At 32.0% G+C, this 12,856-nt stretch overlaps 1 protein-coding gene across 2 annotated transcripts; it reads left to right on the top strand.

Annotated features, from left to right (window-relative positions):
* Positions 1-2,763: 2,763 nt before the first annotated feature.
* On the top strand, positions 2,764-11,686 carry LOC118040718 (uncharacterized). Of its 2 annotated transcripts, none has more exons than XM_035047727.2 (15): positions 2,764-2,851; positions 3,936-3,968; positions 4,229-4,301; positions 4,907-5,060; positions 5,915-6,291; positions 6,447-6,630; positions 6,746-6,847; positions 6,928-7,257; positions 7,819-7,902; positions 8,000-8,158; positions 8,661-8,744; positions 9,360-9,497; positions 9,810-9,922; positions 10,816-10,955; positions 11,320-11,686. In XM_035047727.2, the coding sequence occupies exons 2-15, from the start codon at positions 3,944-3,946 to the stop codon at positions 11,418-11,420; spliced, it is 2,064 nt and encodes a 687-aa protein (XP_034903618.1). In that variant the 5' UTR covers positions 2,764-2,851; positions 3,936-3,943; the 3' UTR covers positions 11,421-11,686. The 2 variants fall into 2 exon arrangements, with proteins under 2 accessions (XP_034903618.1, XP_073268434.1); XM_073412333.1 differs by having other exon boundaries at positions 7,979-8,158.
* The last annotated feature ends 1,170 nt before the right edge of the window (positions 11,687-12,856 follow it).

Genomic DNA, 12,856 nt, shown 5'->3' with positions numbered 1-12,856 from the left:
TGTAGCCGCAGGCGCGCGTAGTTCTTAATTAACACAACATTAGCATAGAAAACAATTGCATGATTTGAGGGCAGAAGGGCCTCTGACCTGATTTATTCTTCTTTTTCTTGTAATTTCGATGGCCTTCATACATGCTTAAATAATTACTAGTTTTATTTAACATGTATTTTTATTTGTGGATGATTTACACATACACACACAGATTTCTCAACATTTTTTATATAAAATCAAAATAAAAAAAGCTTATGATAATTTTTAAATTCAGAACTATGTATGTTAATAACAATAAATAAAAATCATTAACAATAAATAAAGATAAATATTTAAAAGTTGAAAGTCATGTATAGACCAAAATATCCAGTCTCACAACTCGGATCTTTGAGACGGTTATGTTTAACGAATTTGTTCACAAAAATTAATTTTTTTATTTTATTAAATAATAATTAAAAATAGACACAAATAAAATTGATTAAATGAAATAAAAGGTAAAAAAAAATATTATGCAATGTTTGCCACTTATTAAAAATATTATCTAAAAATAAATATTATTAATTTTTTAAAATAAATTTAATTTATATAAAACATTAAAAAAATTATAGATAATTAAAATAATCTCTCAAAAAACTAGATGCATACAAAATAACTAAAAATAAATGCTATTTAAAAAGAACCTAGATAACCAAGATAAAAGAAAGAAGAGGCATTAATTTACATATAAATTTTAAAATTATTTGAAAATTGCATATAAAAAAAGGCATTAATTAAAAAATTCTTAAAAAAAAAAAAACAAGAAAAGACTAGGCATTATTGAGCTTGGCATGTTAGGGTTTGTGTGTGTGTTTGGACTCTTAATTTTTTTTTTGAGTGAGCGAATGATCATCCAACCTAAATTGTTTATTTTTTTCTTAAGTAAAACAATATATCATCTAATACTGTTTAGTTTTTTTGCATCACAATGGTTTGGAAAATAAGAATAAGTTTTTTTTTTTTGACCCAAAACCGATTTTTTTACCCAAAATATCTTAATGCGGCTTTATAAATCTATTGATAGCTTTCAAAAAAAAAAACTTAAACAAAAAATCTTACAAGGCTCATGTCTTTCTTTTAGATAATTTCAACTTTAAAAAAACACCTAATAATAAACTCTTATCATTAAATTAAACCAATATAACATAATATTTGGATTTTTTTTGTGGTTGATTGATCCCAACAAAAATCTTCTATCTCAATCACTAGTTTTAAGCAATTTCCTCTAACTTCTTCTTGATCAGGGGTCAAAAATATTAAATAAATAAAATTTAAGAAAAAAAAAATTTAATCATGCTCTTAAATTTTTAAAACTGAAAAAGAATCTAAATATTAATAATTTTTTAAAAAAGTATGAGGATTACAATAAATATTTTTGCCAAACTTTGTTAAAACCACTCATTTCTTCCATGTTTTTTTTTATTTTGATTCCTTGTTTTTGGATTACATTATTTTCTTAACAAATTGGTCTATAATTTGATTTAATAAAGGCAAAATTAATAATAAAAAAGAAAAAAAAATGCATTATAAATAATCCATCCACTTACCATATGAGGGGATTCACTATACATTTTTGGCATGTGGATTTCCTGCACGTTTTGGATGAAAAAAAAAAGTATTTTATGGGTTTAAAAAAATGAAAATAATATATTATATACAATATAAAAAACAAATTTCATTAATTTTTAATTTATATATTAAACAATAATTATTAATAAAAATACTTCCTTATCAGGAATAATATTCATTAATATATTATATAGAAAAATAATATATTAATATACAATATAAAAGTATATTAATATGAATATATCAGTACACATAATGCTTTAATCTAGATAATATTGCTAGAAAATACATTTAAATACAAAGCATGTCATATTATACAATAATCATATATTTTAAATAATATAAATTTGTTGTTATGAATTAGGACACAATAGACTCAAAAAAAAAATATATTCTCAGTGGTCTCCATAAACCAAAAAATATATAAATGTCTATGATATTATATTTAAAATATTTATATTATATGTAAAGTTTTTTACATCTTGAAAAAATAAACTCCATATAAATACATGCTATAATAAATTCTTTTTTTTTTATCCTTATACTTTTTTACATCGTATTATTTTTTTATTAAATGACGTGATCAGATAATTACATGTAATTTTCTATACACACATAAACTTAAAAAATATTAATAAATGATTTTTTTATTTTTTTTCATGTCATGGCCAAAACATTTAAGTGTTTTCCATCTCAATTCCTATAAATTATTAAATATAAAATAAATAATTCATTTTTCAACAATCCATTTTACATTAAAATTACTTTCATTAAACACTTGACAATGAAAGTCGAGATTATAGGTTTTCTTCAATATTATAAGATAAAAAAATTTGTGATACAAGTGAAAAATACTAAACCATCAAATCATTAGAAAATTTTTATGATAAATAATAATAACAAATGATATAATAAAATTTATAAACACATTAAAATAATAAAATTATATCATTTTTTTTGCTTGTTTCTTTTTATACTTAAAAAAATATTTAAGGTTTAATTTTATCACGGGATGAAAAAAATATACCTTAAGACTTAAAAGTTAAAAAAAATGTTTACAATTACTCACTGCCACCGCCCACCAGCATCAATTATTCAATCCAAAAAATAAAAAAAAAAACAGCGCACTCAAAGTCTCTTTGCCTTCCGGTCCCTTTCGAAACAAAGAAAAACAGTCAGCAGGACGTGTGCTTTTCTCCACACCACACACCACCACCGCCACCGCCACTACTCAGGAAAACCGCCGCATTGAACGGTGCCTACACTCTTCCCTCTTCCTCTCTCACTTCTCTTTTTCCTCACGTATCTTTTTTTTTTTTCCCGTTGGTTATTTCAAGTTGTCTTCTTTTCCCTGTTAGCAGCATTATTAGTTAGTAAAAACCTCTTTAGCTTCTTGTTTTTGTTTCTTTCTAACTTCTTTGTTCTCAAAGTATCAATTTTAAAAAACTAATTTTAGTGTTTCTCGACGATTACATTCTCTACGTATCCGAAAGTAGTAAGCGAGAAGGTTTTTCTTCAGAAAGAGAGACGAGGAGGATTCTGATTTTCCTAGCAAGTTTATTTCTGTATTGCAACTGGCTTAGTCTAGGTTTTTTTTTTTTTTTTTTTTTTTTTTTTTTTTTTTTTTAAATCAGTCGTAATATTTTTTTTTTTCAGAATGGGATTGCATGGTGCTACATTTTGATTTTTTTTGCATGTATACTTGCCTTTACATTTAGGGTTTCTAAGTGACTGTATACCAAAATTGGAAAATTGCGAGTTTGATTATTACATTTTGTGTTTTAGATGCTGTTATTACTTAAAATATGATTTTTATCTGGATTATGAGAAATTAGTATGATTTTTGGGTGAGGATTTATTGAAATTAATATAATGTGATTGTATAGATGGATTCATTTATTCTATGCCTTTTTTTTAATTCATATGCATATGATATGCATTAAATTGATATTTCATGCAGTGATACTATTAATTTGTTGTTAAAGTTCAATGACAAATCTTTTTGGAAGTTGTGATTGGGCTCGAATTCTAGTTTGGTTCTCTGTGTATTTAGCAACGTTTGAAAACAGGTTAATCATCTTATGGAAATTCAATGTTGATTCCTAAATGGTTAAGAAAAGTAAAGAAAGTTTATTTGTTTGAAGTTGGGAAGTTTCAGTATATTTTCAAGAATTTCTGAAGAAAATGGCTTGAAGGGATGCCAGTTGACTGTGCACCATTTCGGAGAATAGTTGATGCTGTCGTTTGTTTGTAGTTCTTAACAATGTTGTTTGCTCGTGCTGTTGTTTTTGGTTTAACATTCCATTATCTTATGGTTGGCATTTGGTTTGATTTGGCAGGTTTATAAATGGGAGAAGCAAATTTGGCTCCAGGTTAGTTTTTATCCATTTGTGTAATAAAAGCCAATTTTGTTACGTGATAGAGTTTACCCATGTTGGTGCTTGTTGTGTTGATATTTAAAATACAAATGAGTGATGAAAGTGGCAAGTACCCTGTAAGTGCCAAGTCAATGTGAACATCATATTTAAATACTATATAGAAGCTGTGTTTCGGATTCAGAAATTATTATTTCTGCACATGGAAGGTTCCTTTGCATGAAGTCTGTGTTGACATGGTAATTTTGATTTTCCAGACCCGTACGTTTTGCTTATGAAAGACCACAAACCTATATGCCGGACACAGTGCCTAAATCCTCCTGCAGAACTGTATGCGCTCATTCTCTGATCATTCTATTTTTTTTTTTGTGATACTATTTTCTAAACTTGTTCTGGAGTGTAATTAACTGTGATTCATCACCACATCATTAGTAGGTAGAATCCAGGGCTCACTGTATACCTTAATGGTTGGTTATGGTCTGCTGTACTTGGAGTCATTTCTGCATCTCTTTGTGTAAATAGATATTTATCTGTAAAAAGGAAAAACAAGACTAAAGCAAAAGGCTTGTCCTATACAATGAGGCAGAGAAAATACAAGAAAAAGACAGGTCATTTTGCTAGTGTTCAACCATGTATTGATCATGAATTAACAAAAGCGATCATGTGGGTGATAATACTAATACGAGAAACTGACTTTTCTTTTCGAATGCTCATATTCCAGGTTGTTATAGTCAGGTAATTGCTTAGTTCTCTGCAGGAATTCTGCTGTTAACAGGGGTATTTTGTTTTATATTTTTTGTTATTGTGTGCCATTACCTTTTTAATTGTAAGTGCAAATCATGGAATAGATATACTTGTTCGATTCAACATCTGAACATATACAATATTGTTGATGAATAGAAATTTGAATTTTCTGACGGATAGATAATTGTCAGGCCAAAATGCTGGAGTTTAAGTGATATAGTTCCAAGAGCCAGTGTACATGTCCTTGGTGATCTGCCTAGTTTTATTTTGAGTCCTGCTCCAGAGTCTTCTCGTGACAGATTTGAATGGGGCAGATTTTTGACTTATCTTCAAAAGAAAGACTCGGTAAGGGCTGCCTATTATTTCAAGACTGGAAACATATGTCTTGACCTGTTAATAATTTTAATGACTTATCCATATGAGCATACTTATCCTGTACTAGCCAAAAAAAAAAAATGTAAATTGAATTTTTTTTGCTAATTATCTAAATTTGAGCTATAAATCGATAGCATGGGGTCACTCAAATAACTACAGTTGGAATGCTAGTGGCACACTTTCCTTGTGTAACTAATATATAAACTGAAAAATAAACGGAGACCATTATTTTGTGTTAAATAGGTGTGCCAACCTGACACATACTGGTTTATCAAATGGATTTCTTGGATTCTCATAGTACCTGTTTGATAAATAAGTCATGCTTGTGTCAGGTTTTGATGTGAATATTTGATCCGTTGTGTTTGAGTTGACAGTTATCCAAATGATTTTACCTCGACTGACCTTGTGGCACAAATTTCCTCCCATAGTAGAAATACATACTTGCAATTTACTATGTAAAATACACTGTTGTAGATGCCAACATTGATCATTATTTTCTGGATGAAATTTATTCAGTCTTGATATTTTAGCTTCCTTTAACTGTTTTTCTTTCCCCCCTCCCAATGGGTATTTTTCTCTAAATTTCTACTTTTCTCTGAGTAACGGAGCACTACAACCATTGATCTTTCTGTAGCAAAATTTAGAAAGTAGTCTTTATCTGTGCATGTGAAATGGAGAAAGCAAAGTCCATAGGGTTAGCTTCTACCAGTTTGGAAAAATGAGGCTTACTTTTTATGTTGACTGAGTTAAATTTATCACTATTGGTGTGTTATGTTTTGTTCCCTGAAGCATAACTTATAGAACTGACATCATAACCTTCGTAGGTTGGAATTGCAAAAGTTAAGTCCTGTCAATTCTACATACTTCCTCCTGATAAAGACTCAAATTTTAGCCATGTCCAAGTTGTTTATCGGGTGGAGAAAACATGCAGTGGGAATGATGGTCAAGAACACTGTGAAGATAATGGCTCTCCTAGTGACAGGTTTCAAGGCTCTAATGAAGATCACCATGGTGGCAATACTGCAACTGAAACTCGTCGGAGACACCAGCCTGTTGCTGCGAAACAGGTTCCACCGTCAGAGAAAAATTATGCTCAGGCACATCCAAGCTACCTGGAAACTCTTGGTCAAGTGCATTATGCATGGATTTTTGGTGCAATAGCTGAGCTTGTTGATAATTCCAGGGATGCTGAAGCAACTAGGTAATTTAAATTGAGCCAGTTGGTTAATTATTTCTTTTCCTCTTCTTTCATATGCATAAACTTTAATTTGTACATTTGCATTTGACTTGTCTTGTTTTCATTGTGTTATTGATTTTGTTAGATGTGCTTCTAATCTCTTGGCTTATTTTTGACAGACTGGACATTTCTATTGAGGAAATATATTCAAAAAGAGCTGGCAAAGAAATTCCTATGCTGTCAGTTATAGATGATGGTCATGGCATGATCCATCAAGAGGTAGAGAAAATGGTTTGTTTTGGGCACAAGAAACCTGAGGCCGATGATCCGGATCGCATTGGAAGATTTGGTGTTGGATTCAAGGTAGCCTTTCTTGGTTTTATGTTTGCGGTTCTAGTACTAAATTGTTCTAAGTGCCTGTAAATTGTATTGATCAACTACTAACACCTATGCAATCATCTGGATGTGGGTTTCTCAGACTGGAGCAATGAGATTAGGCAGGGATGCTCTGGTTATAACTCAAACTAATGATTCCAGATCCATAGCCTTTCTTTCACAATCTTTAAATGAAGGAAAAGATGTACGCAGTCACCTATTTCTGTTTTTATGTGTTAATTAGCTTTAATATTTGTTTTTTCACCTTAATTTTTTATTCTGCAGAATCTTGAGATACCCATTGTAAGCTACCGCAGAAAAGGACAGTTTATGGAAGTCGACACTAGTGTCCAGTCGGAAGCTTTAGCAAAGTACAACCTGAAAGTTGTTAAGGAATTTTCGCCTTTTGATAAATATTTGATTGGTGCAAAAGCAGGTTTATTCCGTGAAAACCGTACAGGGACACAAATTTTCATATGGAACTTAGATGAATGGGGATCACAATATTGTTTGGAATGGGATCGTGGATTGACTGGTGGGAGCTCCTTTCATAAAGGTGACATTCTGATCCGTTCTAGAAGGCTCAGATCTCGTCCTGGCCAGATTAGCAAAACGGTAGTGTATTCTCTTCTCTTGATTTAGTTCGATAGTGAAGTAGAAACAAGTAGCTTTGGTTTGCGATGAACTTTGCTTCATAGTGAATAGATAATTAACAAGAACATTGTATAAAACTACTGCTAATTTGAAATGGCATGGTTTTGAAATTTCTCACTTTATTTTTTCCATCACTCTTTCAGAAGACCGGTTACTGCAGAAATTCTTTGTTTTCACTTTTAGAAACAAGTATAAAACAAGTAGCTTTAACTTTACTTCACAGTCAATAGATAATTAACAAGAACATTGTATAAAACTACTGATAATATGAGATGGTATGATTTTGAAATTTCTCACTTTCTTTTTTCCATCACTCTTAAAATTCTGAAAATCTGTTACCGCAGAAATTCTCTGCTTTCACTCTTTTTTTTCTTACAATTGTTTTTCTCTCTCTTCATTTACACTATAATTCCCATGCATGTTACTTTGTGTTGGGAAATATGTATGCAAATGCACACCATGTGCCTCAATGTCTATGCTCTATATTCAATCTTACTTATCTTGTGTTTTCTTTAATTCTAGGTTTTTTTAGATTACTCACTTAGGTCATATCTTGAAGTCATCTTCTTAGTTCCACGAATAAGGATTTATCTGCAAGGTTCATTGGTATGTGCTTGTTAATAAAATCCCTTGGTTCTTAGGTAGTGTCTGTTATTAACTATAAACCTTTCTCATTTCATAGTGGTCATTATCTTTTGAAAAGGTTAAAAGTCGACCACTGGCAAAATATTTGAATCAGACTTCGGAAGCAACTGGTAACATCATGGGGAAACGTGTTCATTTAACTCTTGGTCGCTCTCAGTTGGAATTTGAGCAGGCAAATTGTGGAATATTTTTGTATTGGCATGGTCGATTAATTGAGGTGAATTTCTTTTTTATGATGTTACTTTATCCATTCTTTACAACTTGTGACATTTGCTTTCTTGTGTGTTATCACTTTTCTCATCCTTTCACCTATCTTCTTTAATGACATTGGAGCCAATTGAGCTTTGGTTTGCATTTTATGATACTCATTGAAATGTATATTACCTTTCTGTTCCTTGGAATCATTTTTCATGGTTAATCAGTTTGCTAGGGCTTCCAATATTTCTATAGCTGAGTTTCAAGTTTACATTGTATTAACTGTCCAAAAAGTTATGTTAACAGGGATCTCTCTCTTTCTAACCGGAAGGAGATGCTAATCATGAATGCTCTTGATTTTGGTTTGTAAACAGATTTTTATATATGATTATAGTTGCCTTTCCATTTCTTATTGGGGCAGGATTGTTTTCCCTTATAATCTCAAATCAATTCCAACACATTCCTTTTATTAATGTGCCATCAGGTTTCATTGTTTCAATCTGACATTTGTCTTCCCATTGTAGGCTTATAAGAGAGTTGGTGGCATGATTCACAATGGTGATTGGGGTCGAGGTGTGATTGGTGTCATTGACGTTACTGATTTAATGGTAGCAATGTTTCTTTTTAGATACTTTTAGCTGTTTAGCTTATTTGTATGTTCTATTTCCCATTGCACGTTTGGTACAGGATAGAGATGCTTGCAAGAAGACTTGCTTTCTTAGACTGCTTTCGGTCTTGATTGGTTTGAAGAACATGTAGACATATATTTCTTGCAACACTATTATGTTTGGTAATCTAAGATGAGCCTGGATACCTTTACTCTTTTCTAGTTGTTAAAAGTCTGAGATAAATACTTTAAGTTTACAAATAAAATTTAATTGTGCATGGAGTGCTATGGTGCATGGATACAAACAGAGCACAAATTTGGAGTTCATGGTCCTGTTTTGTTCATACAAAGTAATAATATGGATATGATGCTTACAAGAAAATTTGGTATATCTGTTCATACAAGATCTTGAATGCCCTTGCCCCCAACTTGCATTCATTTTATAGGATGCATGGGAAGATAATGATGGTGGGCTTATGTTTTTAGTTTTCTGATTTTGTGGAAATTGAAATCTAACTATTAATTAACCAAAAGCTGGTTGATAAAACCAAGGATATGTGTATGTCACGAATCTGTTCATTTCAACTGATAAACCTATTTTGGCAAACTGGAACAGAATGAAGGAAATGGCCGGGTGGGCGTGCATAATGCCAAGCAATCTTTCCTTGATTGTGAACCATATGCCCGACTAGAGGCGTGGCTGGGAGCGAAGGCAGATGAGTATTGGACTACTAATTTTGAAACGCTGAAGTTGGTAAGGACCTTTTATTGATTGTGGGATTTAAAAAAAAAACCCAATTATAATGCCAAGCATAGAGGTTATGTATTGGGAAGATGAACTATCTTTTGATTTGCAATGACTGGTTGCCATGTATTTTTAAAATGAAACAATCTTAGATTTGGGATTGATTCAAATATTTAATAGTGCGGCAAGAACTTTTTCTTGTCAGTTTCCCCATTTTTTACATTCACTCATAACGTGGTCTTAATGAATCTTTATGGATTTCCTTATTTTTTTTCCAGTTTCCCTAGACATTTTTCATTTATGCACTCTTTACTTCTCCAGAAAAAAGGTGGTTCCCTGTACAAACCTGACCACGAATGGGTGCAGTGTGATAAGTGCAGGAAGTGGAGGATGTTGAGTTCGGGGTTTGATGTTAAAACATTACCTGAAGAATGGTAATTACATTTCATCATATGTTTAACTGTTCATTTGTTGACAGTAGATCATTCATTCATTCATATCCTTGAATGCTCTTTCTTGTGCTTGTCTTGTAGAAATGATTGTGTCGAAAGACAGGAGGATGTCTTTTGCCTTTTTTTTGCCTATTCTATGCGGTGAAGGCTGTGATTCCTTCTATCAGCCAGATCAATTTTGTAGTAACTTTGTGGCTGTATAGGAGAGCTGGATCCATTTCTTTTGTTGGGAATGTTTTGAATTTTCATTGCTCCTTGGTAGAATATAGTTTGCGACCTGGCAGGACAAGGAGATCAATTCATCAAATTTGAGTCTTGAGGGTGGATGGTTGACTGATACCCCCTTGTCCTGGATGCTCTCGACCAGGGAGAGGCTTGCTATCGCACTCCAGGAGTATGCTCTGCTGTAAAGGGAATAGTCTTTTCTGGTCCCCAATATTCATCTCACCATAATAGATCTTTGCTTAATGTGACAATGTTGTTTTTTCAATTGGATGCGACATTGTCTTCACATGCCTTCAGCTCCTCCTGTGTCCTTACCTGTTGTCATCTGTTGGCGACAATTTTTTCTTTTCCTGCTGTATATTATATTCTGTTTGTATTATGCATTGGCTCTTCCCTGCAGAGGAAACAATGAATGTCATCTTTGTTACGCTACCTATATAAAGTTTATTTTGGATGAACAAAAATGCTGACTTAGTATGCAACCTAGAGATTTTATCGAACAATATTAGCAGACATGCATGTACTTGCATTCATTATGAGAAGGATTGGTCTGCATTTATATGCATTTTGGTGTCCGTGGATTGTGTACTTGTTTTTGTTGAACAGGTGATAATGCATCTTTTTTTAACTGTAAGCTTCTATTGTAACAGGTTTTGTTATATGGGTCCTTTCAATGGATCATGTGAAATTCCGGAGCGAAAGGTTGATCGTGGGGTGATCACAGTGTCCGCAAAACAAACTAGACAGGATATAAAAGATGTTGATGATGATGTTATGATCAGTTCAGATGGTAAGCCATCAAAGTCTTTTATTAATAAATTTTGTAGAAAATTGAAATATCTTCTGGGATGGCCTACACTTTTGGAAATTTTGTTTTCTTTGTTTCTCTTTTTTGTATCCCTTTTCTTTCAGTGCATCAATTCATGAAAGCATCGTTGGATTGCAGCATGTTAGTATCCAATTCTTGGTGTACTTCCACTCTTATCATTTCTGATATGTTATGGAATGACATGCTATTTTTATGATGTTCACTATGCAGTTAAAATCTATGATGGTTGATTCAATGAACAATCCCCATTCTAACCACTTTTGGTTATGCTAATGTCAAACGCTGTTAAAGTGTTCCAGGTTTACTGATACTTGGTTTGTAATAGGTATTAGCGATGAAGATTCTAATCAAACCGAGAGGGATGGCAAGCGAGATTTAAAGAGGTTAAGGAAGGGACTGCCGAGGGCTTGTAAGAAGGGACCTTGATAACTGGTTGGTAACTCTGGTTTTATCAAATGTTGATACAATTTTGTTTTGAATTGTGCGATAGTGCAATTGCATAGAACTAAGATACCAGAATAGGTCAACAATTCTCCGTATAAATCATAGCATCCCCAATTGTAACTAGTTCACTGGTTTTAACCAGTTCCAACCATACCATCTTTTGTAAAGAAGAACAATATCCTGTTCCTAGACACTAGTTCCTTGTGTTTTACTCGTATTAAGGTTTAAAACTGATTTTTATTGCAGTACATGTTGAGTTACAACTTCCGAATCATCACTCATTTTCAAGTATTGTGGGATTTACAATTGTTCTTTGCCGAGACAAGGACTGGGGAGAAACAAACATGCCCCATCTAGTTCCTGTTTTCATTGCAGTAACAATTTTTAGTACATGGTAAGGAACAAATTCCCAATCATCACTTCTTATGCGAATCACGTGGTCACGCAACCCACAATCAAGATTGAGATCTGATTCTGGAAAACCGAAATAGACCTGATAGAAGTGTGACACAATGAAAACCTGCTCCAAGGCAGCAACACTATTGGAATAAATGGAATAACGCCACGAAGCCAGTTAATATTCGATAAGTCAGATTCAGTTCGTTCAAGAACTGAAGAATATAAGAATCACTCTCACACGTTAAAACTGAAAATTTTAGAATAATAATCATCAAAGCTTCTGAAATTGTGGCTTACATGAGTTTAAATAGTTCTTGAAAAGTTAACCCTAATAGACCCTTTATGTGGACTTATATGAGGTCCACTCAAAACTGGCCCAAAACCCTAAACTGGAAAGCATCCAAATAAGCCTTCCCTAACTCAAAACAAAGTTTTAATTAAGTCCAAACATTAAAGAAAATAATAAAAATAAATAATTTGTCATTAAATACCATCTGCCACACTTGTAGATTATATTACACCTTATTAAAGATCCTTGTGGAACTAGGAAATTCTCAAAGCCAACTGTTATATTCTTGTAGGAAAAGAATCCTAACCAAAGTAGTAAGATATGTCTGGAGATCCTTGTGGAACTAGGAAATTCTCAAAGCCAACTGTTATATTCTTGTAGGAAAAGAATCCTAACCAAAGTAGTAAGATATGTCTGGAGAGTTCACATAAAATATTAGCCCGATCCAACGATCAGATTGAGAATTATAACTGTTGCTGTAAACCTGAATTGTTGCATCATTTTTTCAAGTGCTCTGGATATTTACAATTGTTCTTTGCAAATGAAGCTTTTTGAAATGGCTGAAGTACTTTATGTCAATTCAAAAAACAAAATATAATATTTATTTTTGTAAAAATCTTCTGGATTTTTCAATTACATTATATTTAAAAAATTTTTATTTCATTTTATATATTTTATTCCGGTTTTGAAAAGTCATTAAATTAAATTAAATATAGTTCAATTTAATTAA

This window comes from Populus alba, chromosome 11 (assembly GCF_005239225.2).
Source record: "Populus alba chromosome 11, ASM523922v2, whole genome shotgun sequence".
NCBI classification, from domain to species: domain Eukaryota; kingdom Viridiplantae; phylum Streptophyta; class Magnoliopsida; order Malpighiales; family Salicaceae; genus Populus; species Populus alba.
The sequence above is the reverse complement of the archived record's forward strand: the minus strand, read 5'-3'. Positions and strand labels throughout refer to the sequence as shown.